Below are 20438 nucleotides of genomic sequence, written 5' to 3'. Positions count from 1 at the left end.
CAATTTACTGTGTAAACTAAGGGCCAATGCCATGATGGCATGTCTTATAGTGGCAGCCATGCCCTAGAACTTCCAGCCAACTTTTGAACTTTCTAAGTGGCTACTCTGTTTTAATGTGTAGAAAGGAAACATTTAAACGTGACACAAAAAGAAAGGTGTTTGTTTCACTGTTCTCCTATTTGCGCCTGATCCACCACAATAAATCTGAACCTTCTGAACTGTGGAGCCTTCATAAGGCCGATGTTCTTGCTCTAGCACAGGTCAGCTATTCAACTGACAGACACGCTGCACATACCTTTCCCCAATTATGAAGTTGTCCAAGGATAAAAAGACTTCCCCCTGTTTAGGGCTCATAATGTTCCATGCATTTTTAAATCTTAGAGTATGCAAAATCCCTCCCTTCCCATGAACGTTGCTAATCTCACAAGAAAGGGAGAGACAATTTCTATCTACTCTGGAATTTACAGGATGGAGATGTTCTCCGGGGCTTAAACTGAGAGAAGCTTTTAAGTTCTGTTTAATTCTTAAGGTTTCTGATCAGTGGTGGTGTGCCATGGAGTACTGAGTCCCATATAGCTCAGGAACTGAGGAGACTGCCACACTCTTAAGTGATCCCTCCCAGGGAAAGGAGCGAAGCATTGCATTTTGCTGTCTCTGTCTATAAAGGAATCATAGAATCATAGAAGATTAGGGTTGGAAGAGACCTCAGGAGGTCATCTAGTCCAACCCCCTGCTCAAAGCAGGACCAACCCCAACTAAATTAACCTGTCATGGGAGGCCTGAGAAGTGGTCAGGGAGGAATTGAGCAACAGATGCAGGTTCAAGTCAGTTCTCATTTTTGTCCCATCTAGTTTATACCTAAGCCCACAATTTTTTTTCCTGGTGAGGTTTGGTTTCTTCCTACCATAAATGAAAAGAAGCTCAGCAGACATGAATCTTGCAGAGGGGGTGCTGGACAGCACAGGGTAAATTCTGTCGGCTGCCTCTTGGGTTTGAAATAGATAGACATGGGCAAAGAATTCTGAAATGAGAAGCAGGAGAAAGACCTCTGAGCTGCTTCCCAGATGTGTTAGTGAGTTCTGTGATATGGGCTGGGCACTCGTTCACCGAGAATTGGAATGAGACCAGAAATTCGTTATCTGTAGCCAGCTAAAGAAAGTATTGATGGTAAGGGCTTTCTGTCACCACTTACCTGGGCTGAATTTACAGCAAATACTTTTAAAATGTAAGAGTCTGCATCCCACTGTAAGGGGCTGGCTGTGTGTATGTGCATGTGTTGCCTGTTAGTGGCCAAACAACTGAGGAGGATGAGGGCTACCACTATTATTACTCCTAGGCAAGAGACATGTTTTACAGACTCAGAAGAGGCCTGCATATTTGGAGCTGAAGGAGCATAATTCTAGACACAGCTCCCTAGGTTGTGTGCATGTGATTTACATTGTCATTGGATCTGTTCTCTGCAGCACATGGATTTGTAACATCAGTTACAGGGCATTGAGGATGTTTACTTACTTATCTGTATAATGCTCTGAGATACTTAGACATATTACCTTATATTTTGGGGGTTAGAAATTTACATGTTCAACACTTAGCCATTTCTTCCAAGACTACCATCATCAAGGATACCAACTACTACTATCACAGACATGTGTGTATTAATTACAACGAGTGCACACACTGTCCTGTGCAAATAAATGAAATCCAGTTCAAATTTAGGCTCCCAAGAGATCAAACTTAGGTTCTAATACACACCCTTGAATAAAGCTAGTTCATGTGTGCAAGTGGTGGCAGGATCGGGTCCCTAGCGTATAAAAGTGCCATAAACATTGGAAAGAAGCGACCGAGAAGATATGAATTGTAAAATACATACCCCAGCCCAAGAGGTAATACCAGTGCAAACGCTGCTCTTCAGCAAATACTGCCACCACAATTAGAGTGTGAAGATATATGCCCTCGCAGAGCATCCAGAAGTAGTTACAACCCAGCATGTACTGGTGAAAAAACTGCAGCACCTTGCAGCTTACCTGTCAGACAAATTGGAGAGTAGTAAACTGTAGATCTGGACAGACAATGGTTTACAAACTGTATCCAAGCAGACAAACAAAATATCAGTGCCAAGCTTCAAAGACAACATTTCCTAGCATTTGCTAGATTTCTTCAGCAAATGTCATTGACAGAGCTATAACATATTCATACATCAGAAAAATGGAGTCAATGTATCTCATAATTGACAAAAATCAGGTGCCAACAGCAAAATTAAAACAAGCATGATCTGGTAAAACCACACTTCAAAACATTTTCAGTCTGATAAGTTTTAGAACTGAAGTAAACAACTTTTTCTAAAAAGCCCAGACAAGTTCTGTGCAGAAGAGTTAAACAACTGAGTCTGCCCAAATGTCTAATTCAGCTGTTTTATTTTGCATTTATTCAAGTAATTACTAGCTATAAACAGCTCTCCTGTTTGATTTTATACTAATGATCCACAAAGATGTATACAAGGGATGCACCATATTTACAGGTGTGTCTACACTTAGAATGCTAGAGCAGCCCAGCTGTAGTGCTTCAGTGTAGACACTACCTACTCCGAGAGGAAGCGTTTTCCTGTCAGCAGAGATCTTCCACCTCCCCGAGAGGCAATAGCTAGGTTGACAGAATAATTCTTCCATCAACCTAGCGCGATCTAAATGGGGACGTAGGTTGGCTTAACAATGCCATTGAGAGGTGTGGATTTTTCACACCCCTTGCTGATGTAGTTAAACTGACCTAATTTTCTAGTGTAGACCACACCTAGAGCTCTTATTCACTGCCTACTGAGGACGAACTGCTATTGGACTCAGTGGGAGTTTCTCCTGGTTAATGTGCCATGAATGCTGAGGAGGGCCTCTAAAGGTATATACAGTGTTACAGTACTTTCTACGCCTCTTACGGAAGCAAAAAACAAGGGGGAAAAAGGAGGAGAGCTGTTACAAAGGGCCAGACTGTGCCCAGCTCCTGTGACATTTTTTCCAAAAAGGAAGAAGGTGTGAGGATTCTCTCACCTTGGTGACCTCTAGGAGAGGTTAAATGTAACTGCAATCCTTGCACTCGCTTGAGCACAAGCCCTGCATGAAGCCATTGCTACTAGAAACCTGAAATGGGGCCATGGCCATTGGCTCACAGGTTGTGAAGGGAAGTCCAGTTGTCTACCATTTTCTGCCTACCTGCCAAAGCTCCAATGGAGCGGAGCAACTCTGTATCTCACCCTAAATGGGTTAGTGTCAGTGAAGCACAGTCAAGCTGAGAGGATTGAGCAGGACAAGGCCAGTTGCCTTTACAGTTCAAGATTTCCAGTTCTCTATAAACCAAACCTTATTGCCACAGGGTATGAGGAGAATTCTGTTTGTATACAGAGGGGCTCCTTGCATCCCAACATGCAAGGAGGTTTTGAGGATGCGATGGGCTAGGCTGTTGCTGCAGTGTCTGCGTGAATCCACTGGCTTGTGGCAAGGAAGCACAGGAGCCTCAGAACACCAAGGCTGCAATAGTGACTGTTGAGTGACAGCTGCCATTCTGTGGCTGAAGCAGCAGATTCCTTCCCATTGCTTCTGTCGAGCTCCCCAGGGCACAGCCTGATTACTTGGGCTGTGAGGTGGGTTTAGGCTTTATTTGCCTCTTTAGTGACAAAGGAGACATTATTTTCTGTCACACAAGCAGAGTACTGTACATATTATCTCTTTCTGGAGGGCTCAGCCTGCTCCTCCTGGCTAAAAAGGCTTGTTTTATCACTCCTTAAAACTGTCTTTTCTAGCTATAAAGCACACACATTTACTTGTGTTTCAATATCTGGGTGTGAATTTCAAGGCTCAGGAAAATGCAGAGCTGACAGAATTAACTTGCAGGGCTGACTTTATTTTTTATCATTTCTTTTTCCACTCTATACACAGGCAGACTAGGCAGTTCATCATTTTCCACGGTGCGGCTGAGTAGCTTTGACAAAGCATACAGACAGAGGAGTACGATGTAATACAGATGTCTTGTAGGGAAAAAATAAAATCCTGTTTTTTATATTGGCAAATGTGCTCATTATGCTGCTTAATTGCGTCTCATATTGTTTTTCACAAGTCTGGGTCAATATGTGCCATGCCTCAGCCCTTGGCATGTGCTGAATATAGCCTGTCAGCTGGGGGCCAATCTTTCTCCATTCACTTTTTATTGATCGCTCATCCTCTTAAGCATTGCCTTGGCTGACAGGCACACAGAGATCTATAAAGATTGCTGTTGAATCTTACTGGCATTTTACCTGACATAAAGTAACTATGCCAAGGTCTAAAATGTCTGTGGACTTCCGTGGTGAACTCATCACTATCTTGTAGACAGAGTGGATCAAGATGAGCATATCTTACATCTGGCCAGCACTCCCTCAAGTGTTGGAGGGCACCAGCTTGGCACCTTCAGACACACGTTGCATCTAGCAGCTAGTACGAATCATGGTAATTGTCTGAGAGCGCCACCTACGGCCACAGTGTCTTCTGTGTGAGTACTGAATGGTCATGTGCAGGGTGCCCCCGTCCCACGTTAAACACCAGACTGCGTAAGACCACTCCACTTGGTAGTGCTGACTCTGGTAATGGTGCTGTAGAGTCGATTGGCAATGGCTGTGGTTAGGGAGAGGAAGAAATGATTGGCAGATGCTGCCTGATGCTTTCTGACCAGCCACTGCCAAATCAACAATTTTGTATTTCCCATCTGAAATGGTAATGAATCTGGAGTTCATTGCACTGTGAATGGCAGCTGCAGTTGCATTTTTCCACCAGGTATATATCCACACTTGTAGGGTAATTTGACCAAAACCAGTTATTGTCATAATTTTCTCTTCACATGTAAGATCTAACGCACACATAAGGACAGTGCAAGTTTCATGGATACTAACAGTATTTATTTCCCATGATGCAACACTTCCCAAGCTTCATTTTCTTTATATTTATTTCCCCATCCCAAACAATTAAAGTTTGTAGCTTTCTAAATTCAATTCTGTACCTACCTGACAAGCTAATCCACACACACCCATTTCAATTTACGGCTTCTTTGAGGCACTTAGTCACTAGATATGCAATAGGTTTAAGGAAACTATCAGGCTAGGCATGAGGGATGAATTTGAATACGCTTGGATCACATCTCATTAATTTGAGAATAAATTCAAAAAGGTTGGCTTGAATGATTTAAACATGGCAATCCATCAAGATGGATCATGTGTAATGAACATTATTCAAAACATGGAGAAAATCAGTTTTTGCTTACGATGAACAAAACAGTACAGCATCTTTCATTTGTGTACAAGTGGTGTCATGGAATTTGTGTGGAACAGCTACAGTCACAAGCAGCGTTTTTCTTAGTCCTTGTCAGTTCTATTAACGTGAAAGAAAAAGAACGAATGCTGAAGAAGAATTTACATTATAATCGGCAGGCACAGTTACCAAGTCATTTGGCAGGTTATTAAAAAATGCTGACAAATATAGAAGCACTGTATCAGCACAGATTTGTCTGAGCTATGAAAAACCACGCCTGCTCTAAACTAGGTCTCTGTAAAGTGCTTATGTTACTGTAACAATTATACTGAAACTGCAAAAAGTTAAAGGAACAACTCTTCCACCATTTACATGCCTGATAACTTTGACTTGCATAATTAATTTAAAAAAGTAATTTAATGTGGCTCCGTCATATGTTACGCTCAAGTGACATCGGTATCACTATGCCGCTCAGGGGTGTGAAAAATCCACACCCCTGAACGACACAGTTATACCAACCTAACTCCTGGTGTACACAGCACTGTGCCGATAGGAGATCTTCTCCCGTCAACACAGCTACCGCCTCTTGTAGAGGTGAATTCATTACACTGATGGGAGGAGCTCTACCCTTTGCATAGTAGCATCTTCACTGAAACACTACAGTGGCACAACTTCACTGGTGCAGCTGTGCTGCTGCAGCATTTTAAGCGTAGACCTGCCCTTAGAGTATAAGCTTTTGGGGGAAGGGACTGTCTCCTTGTTATGAGTCTGTAAAGAGCCTAGCACAATTGGGCCCTGGCTTCTAGGTGAAACCACATTAAAAATAAATACAGCAATATTATTTTTATCATTATTATTAATAAAAATAATAAAAATATTCTGCTATCTACAACCCACACATTTCTTGGAGACATTTCCAGCTACAATACATAACAGAAATAATGCAGGGGATACAGAAACTGATCGGAACATCCCTACATGGGAAAGTCATATTTTCTCTTATACATAATCTGTCCAATTAAATTTTAGCAAGACAAGCCAGAGGCTGGATTTTGTGATGCTCTCGAGGTCTACAGCCCTGATCCTGCCAGAAGATCCACAGCCGAGCTCCATTCAGAGATTTCATGGGGGTCCGCTCATGTGGATCGTCTTGCAAGACTCAGGCATAAGATAGATTTCAGAGTAACAGCCGTGTTAGTCTGTATTCGCAAAAAGAAAAGGAGTACTTGTGGCACCTTAGAGACTAACCAATTTATTTGAGCATAAGCTTTCGTGAAGTGAGCTGTAGCTCACGAAAGCTTACGCTCAAAGACATAAGATATGCATTATACTGCAAGTTACATTTTATCTGTTCCTCTGTTAACACAAGGGCACTTGCTCATATATACTTGACACTTCTCAGATAAGACTTTCCATACCACTTGATCACCTCTGAATAAAAACCACTATTCAAGAACTAAGCATCAATTATTATTACTATATTATTATCAAAATCCATGAGGATTATATACAAATAGCATAACACCGTAAAATATCATATACCATGAATCACTGTTTGAAACTAGACAGATTTTTCATACCTTCTCATTAGTTTGGATGAATGGGGCAAATTTCGGTCACAGCTTTGGACACAGCTGAAGAAAGTCTCATTGATTTCCTGCCTTCCCTCCCTCAGAGCCGTTCCCTACAGTATTCAGGGTGTCAGGCTGACCTGGCGATCTGGTGTTTCTACCTCCCTGGGCCAGCTTTGAATAATCTAGTTCTAAAAGTATTAGAGCAAGTGCTGACTACACAGAATAAAACCTCTCATTCTAATTCCCTCTGTTTATTTGTGATCAGTCTGGGTGTGCATACAATTTATGTTCAAACAATTTCAGAGAAACCGCTCTGTGACAATGAGCCAGACAAGGTTATTATTTTTATATTAAGCCATCTATGTGGGCCAGATTAAGTCAAAAGGTGCCAAATTTGCCTCAGTTTTAAAGAGAAATAAACATATTAGATCCTCACTTGGGGGTCAGTCAGTACAGTTCCATTGACTTCAGTAGAGCTCTCCTGATATATATTAGCTGACGATCTGCTCCATTGCATAGTTGTACTGACTGCTGCAGTAGCTGTATGTGATTTATTATCGGCATTCAGTTTGAAGGCAATAAAATATTTTCTCAGACATTCTTATTTAGCATTAAAAGGGAGTGTGTTGGGTTTCAACTACTGAGCTGCTTCATAGTTTTTTCTGGTTATTAGGTTATTATTCTAGGAAAGTATCCTTAAATTCCAAGTATCCGTATTTTGGACAAATAAGCAGTAAAGGACTTTTCCAAAGTAATGTTATGCTAAGCATTGTGACTCTAAAAAACTGGCTATCAGAACACATCATACCTGCTCATATGTCAGTGCCTATTTTCAGAAGTTTATGACTCACCCATTAAAACATGTTCCAGTCAGAAATATGGCACACAGGCTCTCAGACTAAGATGGAAGTTTTAATATACTTTTTTAAAATTTAAATTTAAAAAATAAAATGGACACAGCTTAGAGGTACACTGCATTCTGTGTAGTTCAGGGACATAGTATGTAACGTTTTAAAAGGGTACAATTTTCAAAAGTACCTACATGATGTCGAATCCTAAGTCTCATTTCCAAAAATGACTTAGGAACTTACCCAAAGTCTCACTGAAAGTAGAATAGGAATTAAGTTTCTAAGGGACATATGTGTAAAGGTATTTAGGTTCCTACAGGTGCAGGTTTTCAAAAGGCACCTAGGTGCCTAACTCCCATAGGTGTCTAAACACTTTTGAACATCCCACTAGGTGCTAGTTCCATGTAGGCATCTAAATCCAAAATTTAGGTCTCAAAACCCCCACTCAGCTACCACCTAACCTTGTAGGTGCCTGAAGTCCCTAGGCACTCAGATATCTGTGTTAAAGTTTCCATGGCACCTAAAAAGCTGTCAGTGGACATGCACAAAGCCACCTCAATCTTGAAGCCTAGGTGGCTAGCTCATGCCTAATTCTCAGTGGGATTCTCATAGTAGGCATTCCCCCTCCCCCACATCTTGCCTGTTGTGCCCAATCCAGTGGCTGCGCTCAGAAGCTGCCTAATAGGTCTTCGCATAAAACACTGATGGGGGTGCCCCAACCTTACAACCTTTAGCCCAGTGGTTAAAGCACTCACCCATGAAGACCAGGGTTCCAATAATCAATGATCAAGAATTGATCATCAATAATTAATCAATAACCAAAATGTAATATGGTTTGAAATTATCAAACAATTAGAGAGAACTTGGCTAAGTCAGAGTGATTGAATGTATTAGAAAGTTAGCCCTGGTCTACACTAGGAGTTGAGGTCGAATTTAGCAGCGTTAAATTGATTTAACCCTGCACCCGTCCACACAATGAAGCCCTTTTTTTCGACTTAAAGGGCTCTTAAAATCGATTTCCTTACTCCACCCCCGACAAGGGGATTAGCGCTTAAATCGGCCTTGCTGGGTCGAATTTGGAGTACTGTGGAAGCAATTAGATGGTATTGGCCTCCGGGAGCTGTCCCAGAGTGCTCTGTTGTGACCGCTCTGGACAGCACTCTCAACTCAGATGCACTGGCCACGTAGACAGGAAAAGGTCCGCAAACTTTTGAATTTCAATTTCCTGTTTGCATGGTCACCTGCAGCTTGCCACGCTGGCCAGAGCTCATCAGCAGAGGTGACCATGATGGAGTCCCAGAATCGCAAAAGAGCTCCAGCATGGACTGAATGGGAGGTACGGGATCTGATCGCTGTATGGGGAGAGGAATCCATGCTATCAGAACTCCGTTCCAGTTTTCTAAATGCCAAAACATTTGTCAAAATCTGCCAGGGCATGAAGGACAGAGGCCATAACAGGGATCCGAAGCAGTGCTGCGTGAAACTTAAGGAGCTGAGGCAAGCCTACCAGAAAACCAGAGAGGCAAATGGCCGCTCCGGGTCAGAGCCCCAAACATGCCGCTTCTATGATAAGCTGCATGCCATTTTAGGGGGTTCAGCCACCACTACCCCAGCCGTGTTGTTTGACTCCTTCAATGGAGATGGAGGCAACACAAAAGCAGGTTTTGGGGACGAGGAAGATGATGATGATGATGAAGTTGTAGATAACTCACAGCAAGCAAGCGGAGAAACCGGTTTTCCCGACAGTTAGGAACTATTTCTCACCCTGGTCCTGGAGCCAGTACCCCCCAAACCCATCCAAGGCTGCCTCCCGGACCCGCCAGGCAGAGATGGGACCTCTGGTGAGTGTACCTTTTAAAATACTATACATGGTTTAAAAGCAAGCATGTGAAAGGATTAATTTGCCCTGGCATTTGCGGCTCTCCTGGATGTACTCCCAAAGCCTTTGCAAAAGGTTTCTGGGGAGGGCAGCCTTATTCCGTCCATCATGGTAGGACACTTTACCACACCAGGCCAGTAGCACGTACTCGGGAATCATTGTAGAACAAAGCACTGCAGTGTATGTTTGCTGGCATTCAAACAACATACGTTCTTTATCTCTTTGTGTTATCCTCAGGAGAGTGATATCATTCATGGTCACCTGGTTGAAATAGGGTGCTTTTCTTAAGGGGACATTCAGAGGTGCCCGTTCCTGCTGGGCTGTTTGCCTCTGGCTGAACAGTAATGTTCCCTGTTGTTAGCCACGGGGAGGGGTGAGGGGCTAGCCAAGTGGTGGGGGGAGGCAAAATGCGACCTTGGAACGAAAGCACATGTGCTGTGCATGTAATGTTAACAGCAAGGTTTACCGTGAAAGAGTGTACCCACTGTTCTATAAAATGTGTTGTTTTAAATACCACTGTCCCTTTTTTTCCCCTCCACCAGCTGCATGTGTTTCAAGGATCACAGGATCTTCACCTTCCCAGAGGTTAGTGAAGATTAGAAGGCGAAAAAAAAGCACTCATGATGAAATGTTCTCTGAGCTCATGCTGTCCTCCCACACTGACAGAGCACAGACGAATGCGTGGAGGCAGACAATGTCAGAGTGCAGGAAAGCACAAAATGACCGGGAGGAGAGTTGGTGGGCTGAAGAGAATAAATGGCGGGCTGAAGAGAGGGCTGAAGCTGAAAGGTGGTGGCAGCGTGATGAGAGGAGGCAGGATTCAATACTGAGGCTGCTGGAGGATCAAACCAATATGCTCCAGCATATGGTTGAGCTGCAGGAAAGGCAGCAGGAGCACAGACCACCGCTACAGCCCCTGTGTAACCAACCACCCTCCTCCCCAAGTTCCATAGCCTCCTCACCCAGACGCCCAAGAACGTGGTGGGGAGGCATCCGGCCACCCAGCAACTCCACCCCAGAGGATTGCCCAAACAACAAAAGGCTGGCATTCAATACGTTTTAAAGTTTTAAACTTTTAAAGTGCTGTGTGTCCTTGTCCTTCCCTCCTCCACCACCCGTCCCGCTGCTTCTCTCCTCCACCACCCTTCCCAGGCTACCTTGGCAGTTATCCCCCTATTTGTGTGATGAATTAATAAAGAATGCATGAATGTGAAGCAACAATGACTTTATTGCCTCTGCAAGTGGTGATCGAAGGGAGGAGGTGAGGGTGGTTAGCTTACAGGGAAGTAGAGTGAACCAAGGGGCAGGGGGTTTCATCAAGGAGAAACAAACAGAACTTTCACACCGTAGCCTGGCCAGTCATGAAACTGGTCTTCAAAGCTTCTCTGATGCGCACCGCACCCTCCTGTGCTCTTCTGACCGCCCTGGTGTCTGGCTGCGTGTAACCAGCGGCTAGGTGATTTGCCTCAACCTTCCACCCCACCATAAACGTCTCCCCCTTACTCTCACAGATATTGTGGAGTGCAAAGCAAGCAGTAATAACAGTGGGAATATTGGTTTTGCTGAGGTCTAACCGAGTCAGTAAACTGCACCAGCGTGCTTTTAAACATCCAAATGCACATTCTACCACCATTCTGCACTTGCTCAGCCTGTAGTTGAACAGCTCCTGACTACTGTCCAGGCTGCCTGTGTATGGCTTCATGAGCCATGGCATTAAGGGTAGCCTGGGTCCCCAAGGATAACTATAGGCATTTCAACATCCCCAACGGTTATTTTCTGATCTGGGAATAAAGTCCCTTCCTGCAGCTTTTGAAACAGACCAGAGGTCCTGAAGATGCGAGCGTCATGTATCTTTCCCGGCCATCCCACGTTGATGTTGGTGAAACGTCCCTTGTGATCCACCAGAGCTTGCAGCACTATTGAAAAGTACCCCTTGCGGTTTATGTACTCGCCGGCTTGGTGCTCCAGTGCCAAGATAGGGATATGGGTTCCGTCTATGGCCCCACCACAGTTAGGGAATCCCATTTCAGCAAAGCCATCCACTATGACCTGCACATTTCCCAGGGTCACTACCCTTGATATCAGCAGATCTTTGATTGCATTGGCTACTTGCATCACAGCAGCCCCCACAGTAGATTTGCCCACTCCAAATTGATTCCCAACTGACCGGTAGCTGTCTGTCATTGCAAGCTTCCACAGGGCTATTGCCACTCGCTTCTCAACTGTGAGTGCTGCTCTCATCTTGGTATTCATGCGCTTCAGGGCAGGGAAAAGCAAGTCACAAAGTTCCACGAAAGTGCCCTTACGCATGCGAAAGTTTCGCAGCCACTGGGAATCGTCCCAGACCTGCAACACTATGTGGTCCCTCCAGCCTGTGCTTGTTTCCCGGGCCCAGAATCGGTGTTCCACTACATGAACCTGCTCCATTAGCACCATGATGCCCACATTGCCAGGCATTGCCAGTGCCTGTGCTTTGAGAGAAGTCTGTGTCCATGTCCTCATCACACTCGTCACCATGCTGACGTCGCCTACTCGCCCAGTTTCGCTTTGCCAGGTTCTGGTGCTGCATATACTGCTGGATAATGCGTGTGGTGTTTAATGTGCTCCTAATTGCCAAAGTGATCTGAGCGGGCTCCATGCTTGCCGTGGTGTGGCGTCTGCACAGAAAAAAGGTGCAGAACGATTGTCTGCCATTGCTCTGATGGAGGGAGGGGCAACTGACGACATGGCTTACAGGGTTGGTTTACAGGGAATTAAAATCAACAAAGTGGGTGGCTTTACATCAAGGAGAAACAAAAACAACTGTCACACAGAATGGCCCCCTCAAGGATTGAACTCAAAACCCTGGGTTTAGCAGGCCAATGCTCAACCCACTAAGCTATCCCTCCCTCTCGTATTTCAGGCAGGAATTCACAGAGGGAAGGAGGGAGGGGGGAGCAAATGAATACAAAACAAATCTGGTGTATTTCCTGTTTTGATCCACTCCATCTATCTTTTACATCTTTGGCTGGCAGCAGACGGTGCAGAAGGACTGCAAGCCATCCACATCTCTTGGCTGCTCGGCAGAAGATGGTACCATATGACTGCTAGCCATCCTCATCTCCTGCCTGCCCGGCAAAAGATGGTACAATAGGACTGCTAGCCATCCATATTTCCTGCCTGCTCACCATAAGATGATACAATAGGACTGCCTGCAGGACTAAAGAGAGTGACCTGGTCAAGTCACTCCTAATTTAGTCTGCCCAGGCGCTCCTGACCAACCTTACCAAGGCGGCCAGGAGCACCTCGGACACAATGATGATGGTTTTCAGGCCTATTGCACCATCTGCTACCACAAGACAATGGGTTGCTGCTGCTGTGTAGCAATGCAGTACCGCGTCTGCCAGCACCCAGGAGACATACGGTGACAGTGAGCTGAGCGGGCTCCATGCTTGCCGTGGTATGGCATCTGCACAGGTAACTCAGGAAAAAAGGTGCGAAATGATTGTCTGCCATTGCTTTCAAAGAGGGAGGGAGGGAAGGAGGGCCTGATGACATATACCCAGAACCACCTGCGACAATGTTTTTTGCCCCATCAGGCATTGGGATCTCAACCCAGAATTGGGCAGCGGAGACTGCGGGAACTGTGGGATAGCTACCCACAGTGCAACACTTCGGAAGTCGACGCTTGCCTCGGTACTGTAGAAGCACTCTGCTGAGTTAATGCACTTAATGCACTTAGAGCATTTTGTGTGGGGACATACACAATCGACTATTTAAAAACAATTTATAAAAAAACAACTTCTATAAATTCGACCTAATTTCGTAGTGTAGACATACCCCTAGAGATCAGAACAGTGCCTAACAGATATAGGCATCATGGTTACCAAAATCTGGAGAACCAGCCCCCCAGTGATGACAAGATGTTCCCAGTCTTGGTTCTGAAAATGGTATACAAATTGACATTCTTATAGCCCCCCCCCCCCCCTTTTACAGTTTGGTTCTATTATTTCCTCGTTTACTCAGACAAGATACATTTCAGACATCTGTTATTTACTTAGATCTTTTTGGAAAGTCCATCAAATTTTGCTAACTTAAGCATCTGTTCCTGCATCTTAGGACATTGCTAAAAATAATATTCCTTGCTTAACATTTCTTGTGCTGATAAGTTTTAGCAGGCTAACATTTAACTCTTCTTAGCACGACTCCCAAAGCATCATAGAATCATAAGACCCTGGAAGGGACCTTGAAAGCCCTAATTGTGGTCATCTAGTCCAGTCCCCTGCACTCATGGCAGGACTAAGTATTATCTAGACCATTGTCCATTAGTTTAAATAGCTCATCAACAAAAATCAGGTTTGTTGTGATTTATCCGATTCTTGACATTTATGCCTCAACATAACATTTTTAAGTGTATTGTTTTTGTATTTGCAGAATCATAGAATAGTTCAGAGTCATTAAAGGCCCCCCTTCCTGTAAGGGCTTTGCTTTGAAAGAGCAGATGAAAGTTTGTGAAAGGCAACCTAACCCATAGAATGCACTCAGCACCACCTTCACTCCCAGGTCAACTGTTAGTATTTGTGCTAATTAATCTAACATTTAAGCATGTTGTGATGGGCAACTCTGATTTTGTCATGTATGTGTTGTTCAGGGCAAATGATATACAATCTACTTGTATTCTGCTTTTTAGAATAGCAAGTAGGCTGCAGAGCTAAAAGAAGTCCAAGGTCACCTCCTGTAATAACAATAATTAGATATTCCTGTCACTTATGTACACATCTGAAATAGGATACTTGCTTCCTTCAAGTCTCTTAGCTACTGGGAGAGATACAGAACTCCACATTACTCAGATCTCTTGAGATTAATCAAAGAGAAAGTGGCAGGTGAGTAAACATCTCAATAAAATACAGAGAACTTGATTAGTGTCAGAGTCCTTTGAACAATCATTCCACTCCACTTAATAGTTGCAGCCTCACAGGAGCTCACTACTCAGTCCATACAAAGGTTAAAATAGAGTCTCTCTCGTGTTTGATAAGAGTGTCAGTGTGGATGAGGAAGAAAACAGACTTCACACCACTGCTGAAGTTCTGGTTATGAGAGTTTAGTGGACCTGTTAAAAATAGAGCAAGTGAGGAAAGATACATAATGGAAAATTTGTAGTAACAGTTCTCTTTCTTAGATTGCAGAAATATGTAAGAATGACAAGACTGGTGACACGGGGTAGGCAGCTGATACTAAAAGCAGGTTATCCTGGTCTGGTAATTCATGCTGATTAGTATAGTTATCAGAATGCAAGTGCTGATGGATGAGAGCTAGCTGGTTTAGGAACAATTCAGAGAAGACTGATAATACTCGGAGGTTTGGATAAGCAATCAGATAAAATGGTAAATTAAATCAAGACTGTTGATTGAGGGGCTGTTCCCTCTGTTTATTGCTCAAGTTTGCAATTTGGGGATTGTGTTAGCACCACAGCGGCTCCTGAATGTTCAGGTGGCGTTCAGTGTAGCATGTATGATTACCTGCCCCATGGGCAGATGGCGTATGTGTGCATCCGGTGCGAGGAGCTCCTGGCCCTCAGAGACTGCGTACAGGCTTTGGAGGCCAGGATTGCGGAACTGGAGGAGCTAAGGGAGGCAGAGAGGTATGTTGATGAGGCTTTCCGGGACACTGTAGATTTGTCCCACCTCCGGTCAGACAACCCCTGCGCTGTTAAGGGGGATGAAAGGCTCAGGAAAGGAGAGCAGTCAACAGGTGCAGAAGGAAACCTTCCCATAGTCGGGACCGTCCTTCCAGATGATGTTGGGGTATCCTCTCGCACTGAGGTTACCTCTCTGTGGGAGGGAACTCCAGTCATTAGGAAAAGGCAGGTGTTAGTAATGGGAGATTCGATCATTAGAAACATAGATAGCTGGGTTTGTGATGACCAGGAGAACAGTATGGTAACTTGCCTGCCTGGTGCGAAGGTTGGGGATCTCTTGAGGCATCTAGATAGACTTATGTGTAGTGCTGGGGAGGAGCCGGTGGTCATGGTACATGTAGGTACCAATGACATACAGAAGGGTAGGAGAGATGTCCTGGAGGCCAAATTTAGGCTGCTAGGAAAGACACTGAAATCCAGGACCTCTATGGTGGCATTCTCAAAAATGCTTCCAATTCCACACGCAGGGCCAGGTAGGCAGACAGAGCTTCAGAGTCTCAATGTGTGGATGAAACGATGGTATAGGGAGGAGGGGTTTAGATTTATTAGGAACTGGGGAAACTTTTGGAATAGGGGGAGCCTATACAGGAAGGATGGGTGAATGAGACTGCCTCATGTTAAAGGAGGATATTGATATAATAGGCATCACAGAAACCTGGTGGAGTGAGGACAATCAATGGGACACAATCATTCTGGGGTACAAAATATATCGGAAGGACAGAACAGGTCGTGCAGGAGGGGGTGGCACTATATGTGAAAGAAAATGTAGAATCAAATGAAGTAAAAATCTTAAATGAGTCCACATGTTCCATAGAAAATCTATGGATAGTAATTCCATGCTATAATAAGAATAAAACAATAGGGATCTATTATTAACCACTTGATCAGGACAGTGATAGTGACGATGAAATGCGAAGGGAGATTAGAGAGGCTATCAAAATAAAGAACTCAATAATAGTGGGGGATTTCAATTATCCTCAGATTGACTGGGTACATGTCACCTCAGGATAAAATGCAGAGACAAAATTTCTCAATTCTTTAAATGACTGCTTCTTGGAGCAGCTGGTACAGGAACCCACAAGGGAAGAGGCAATTCTCGATCTAGTCCTGAGTGGAGCGCAGGATCTGGTCCTAGAGGTAACTATAACAGGACCGCTTAGAAATAGTGACCACAATATAATAACATTTCTGCGGTGGGAAGAACACCTCAGTAGCCCAACACTATGGCATTTAATTTCAGAAAGGGGAACTATGCAAAAATGAGGAGGTTAGTTAAACCGAAATTAAAAGGTACAGTGACTAGAGTGAAATCCCTGCAAGCTGCATGGACACTTTTCAAAGACACCATAATAGAGGCCCAACTTAAATGTATACCCCAAATTAAAAACACAGTAAAAGAACTAAAAAAGAGTCACCGTGGCTTAACCACCATGTAAAAGAAGCAGTCGGAGATAAAAAGGCATCTTTTAAAAAGTGAAAGTCAAATCCTAGTGAGGTAAATAGAAAGGAGCATAAACACTGCCAAATTAAGTGTAAAAATGTAATAAGAAAAGCCAAAAAGGAGTTTGAAGAACAGCTAACCAAAAACTCAAAAGATAATAACAAAATGTTTTTTAAGTACATCAGAAGCAGGAAGCCTGCTAAATAGCCAGTGGGGCCCCTGGACAATCGATACACAAAAGGAGCACTTAAAGATAATAAAGTCATTGCGGAGAACCTAAATGAATTCTTTGCTTCAGTCTTCACAGCCAAGGCTGTTAGGAAGATTCCCAAACCTGAGCTGTCTTTTGTAGGTGACAAATCTGAGGAATTGTCACAGATTGAAGTGTCACTAGAGGAGGTTTTGGAATTAATTGAGAAACTTAACAGTAACATGTCACCGGGACCAGATGGCATTCACCCAAGAGTTCTGAAAGAACTCAAATGTGAAATTGTGCAATTATTAACTATGATTTGTAACCTGTCCTTTAAATTAGCTTCTGTACCCAATGCCTGAAAGATAGCTAATGAAATGCCAATATTTAAAAAGGGCTCTAGAGGTGATCCCAGCAATTACAAACCAGTAAGTCTAATGTCCGTACCGGGCAAATTAGTTGAAACAATAGTAAAGAACAAAATTGTCAGACACATAGAAGAAAATAAATTGTTGGGCAAAAGTCAACATGGTTTCTGTAAAGGGAAATCATGTCTTACAAATCTATTAGAGTTCTTTGAAGGGGTCAACAAACATGTGGACAAGGGGGATCCAGTGGACATAGTGTACTTAGATTTCCAGAAAGCCTTTGACAAGGTCCCTCACCAAAGGCTCTTACGTAAATTAAGTTGTCATGGGATAAGAGGGAAGATCTTTTCATGGACTGAGAACTGGTTAAAAGAGAGGGAACAAAGGTTAGGAATAAATGGTAAATTTTCAGAATGTAGAGGGATAACTAGTGGTGTTCCCCAAGGGTCAGTCCTAGGACCAATCCTGTTCAACTTATTCATAAATGATCTGGAGAAAGGGGTAAATAGTGAGGTGGCAAAGTTTGCAGACATACTACACTGTTCAAGATAATTAAGACCAAAGTAGACTGTGAAGAACTTCAAAAAGATCTCACAAAACTAAGTGATTGGGCAACAAAATGGCAAATGAAATTTAATGTGGATAAATGTAAAGTAATGCACATTGGAAAAAATAACCCCACTATACATACAATATGAGAGGGGCTAATTTAGCTACAACTAATCAGGAAAGAGATCTTGGAGTCATCGTGGCTAGTTCTCTGAAGATGTCCACGCAGTGCGCAGCAGCAGTCAAAAAAGCGAACAGGATGTAGGAATCATTAAAAAAGGGGGAGAATATCTTATTGCCCTTATATAAACCCCTGGTACGACCACATCTTGAATATTGTGTACAGCTGTGGTCTCCTCATCTCAAAAAAGACATATTAGCATTAGAAAAGGTTCAGAGAAGGGCAACTAAAATGATTAGGGGGTTGGAACGGATCCCATATGAGGAGAGATTAAAGAGATTAGAACTTTTCAGCTTGGAAAAGAGGAGACAAGGGGGGATATGATAGAGGTATATAAAATCATGAGTGGTGTGGAGAAAGTGAAGAAGGAAAAGTTATTTACTTGTTCCCATAATATAAGAACTAGGGGCCACCAAATGAAATTAATGGGCAGCAGGTTTAAAACAAATAAAAGGAGGTTCTTCTTTACACAGCACACAGTCAACCTGTGGAACTCCTTGCCTGAGGAGGTTGTGAAGGCTAGGACTATAACAGGGTTTAAAAGAGAACTGGATAAATTAATGGAGGTTAGGTCCATTAATGGCAATTAGCCAGGGTGGGTAAGGAATGGTGCCCCGAGCCTCTGTTTGTCAGAGGGTGGAGATGGATGGCGGGAGAGAGATCACTTGATCATTACCTGTTAGGTTCACTCCCTCTGGGGCACCTGGCATTGGCCACTGTCGGCAGACAGGATACTGGGCTGGATGGACCCTTGGTCTGACTCAGTATGGCCATTCTTATGTTCTTATGTGGCAGCTGTGGTCAAGACTGCTGTTTTCACCTACGCTTGGCAGGAAAGTTGTAGCCTCTCTCTCAGAAATTGCTAGAGTTCTCCATGCCTTTATCACTTTATGATTAGACACTGCAATTCACATAACAGGCGCCACAACGTAAGACCATGTAGAGTTACATTTATGGAGAAAGGAATTAGGATGTTACACCTCAGGAACACGTTACTGTAGTGCTATGGGATCCGTACTGGTTTCTCATTAGATGCAGGTGAAATATCAAATGTTGCTTTGACAAGAATGATTTGGGACTTGGCTACCTGAAAGACATTCATAGATTCATAGACCACCGCAATAATCTAGTCTGACCTCCTCTATAACACAGGCCATTGAACATAACACAGGTCATGGAATTTATGAGAGAGAATATAATCCCTCTCTTTGTGATACTATGATAGTTGAAATCTACAGAGATGAATAAACTAAGACTCTGCCTTAGGAGAGAATTCAATAGGAATACTCATAAAGTAAGGCCTGCAATGGTATGGTAGTAGAATCTGACCCAAAATAATAGCGTTTTTTTCTCCCCTGCTATCAGCTAATTAATTTGGTATTGCCTTTCTATTGAAAAAGCACCCCTAATGATTTTCTTGAGAAAGTCTGAATCTTTCTCATGAAGGGTAGCTACATGATATGTTTACAAGCTGAATCCAACTGATTAATGCTCTTTACTGAAGTGCTGTCTACATAAGCTGCAAATGGCCTTTTATCATTAATACTTGGATCCTACAAGTTGCATACTGCTGGTCACTATCTCACTACTTAGCATGGAATTGCTACCTGAAAAGGGAATTTGATACTGACGTGGTGAAATGTAACTCTAAATTTTTTATACAAAAGTTATGAAGAAATTAACAAGAATATAAAATCTTGGGGATAAACGAGAATTACTTCTTTCTTTTTATGCTGTTTAATCCTTTACAAATCTATCTTCAAAAATTAATGAAAATATTATTCCACCCAGGGAAACAGTACATTCATTTTTAATAGTACATTCATACATGAGGGAGAAAATACATTCTTTTTGTTTTCAATATGTCAATTCGGTATTCACGCTGCATCTTCATCAGTGCTAATTGTGTTAAGTTTTAGGTAACAGGGATAATTGTTCATTCCTAGGATAAACTATGAGAGGCTGACTAGGATGACTCACTGCTGAGTTACTCCAGTTTTATGCCAGTATAGTTCCAATGAATTCAGTCACACTAGAGTAAAACTGGAGCAATGCAGTGGTGAATTAGGCCCTGAGTTTACTGCTGGCAGACACTTCCTTTGCAAATGACCCTCCATTCATGTTAAGGCACAGAGGCAAGCTCTTGAAGAAATTCTACATTCAGGCCGCCACGTAATCCATAACTGAGGCCTGCTGTGGGAAGGATGGGTCACGACACAAGTGGAGCCAAATCCTGCCTTCCCTCTATGAGCACTGTAGGCCCTTAGTGCAGTCTAACCATTGTGGTTTGGTTGTGCTTGAAGGGAGAAGCTGAACAGAGCAGGGTATTCCACTCTACCTGCATGCCACAGAGTCCTGCTCTGCAGCACCTGCCTCTGTGGTTGTTTGGAAGGTGGGGGCTGTGCAGAACAGTCCATACAGGGGGAATCTAGGCCAGCAGCCACCATTACTACTGGTCTCATGG

General features: G+C 43.4%; 1 protein-coding gene across 1 annotated transcript in view; it reads right to left on the bottom strand.

Annotated features, from left to right (window-relative positions):
- CALCR (calcitonin receptor) overlaps window positions 1-20438 on the bottom strand; it is a gene marked incomplete at its 5' end in the record, with an annotated part of 117388 nt that overhangs the window by 40456 nt on the left and 56494 nt on the right. Inside the window, one exon of the mRNA XM_077808749.1 lies at window positions 1871-2024. Coding sequence (XP_077664875.1) covers window positions 1871-2024 — 154 coding nt within the window. The remainder of the gene's footprint in view (window positions 1-1870; window positions 2025-20438) is intronic.

This window comes from Eretmochelys imbricata, chromosome 2, assembly GCF_965152235.1.
Source record: "Eretmochelys imbricata isolate rEreImb1 chromosome 2, rEreImb1.hap1, whole genome shotgun sequence".
Taxonomy (NCBI): Eukaryota; Metazoa; Chordata; order Testudines; family Cheloniidae; genus Eretmochelys; species Eretmochelys imbricata.
This window is presented reverse-complemented; position numbering and strand designations above follow the sequence as displayed.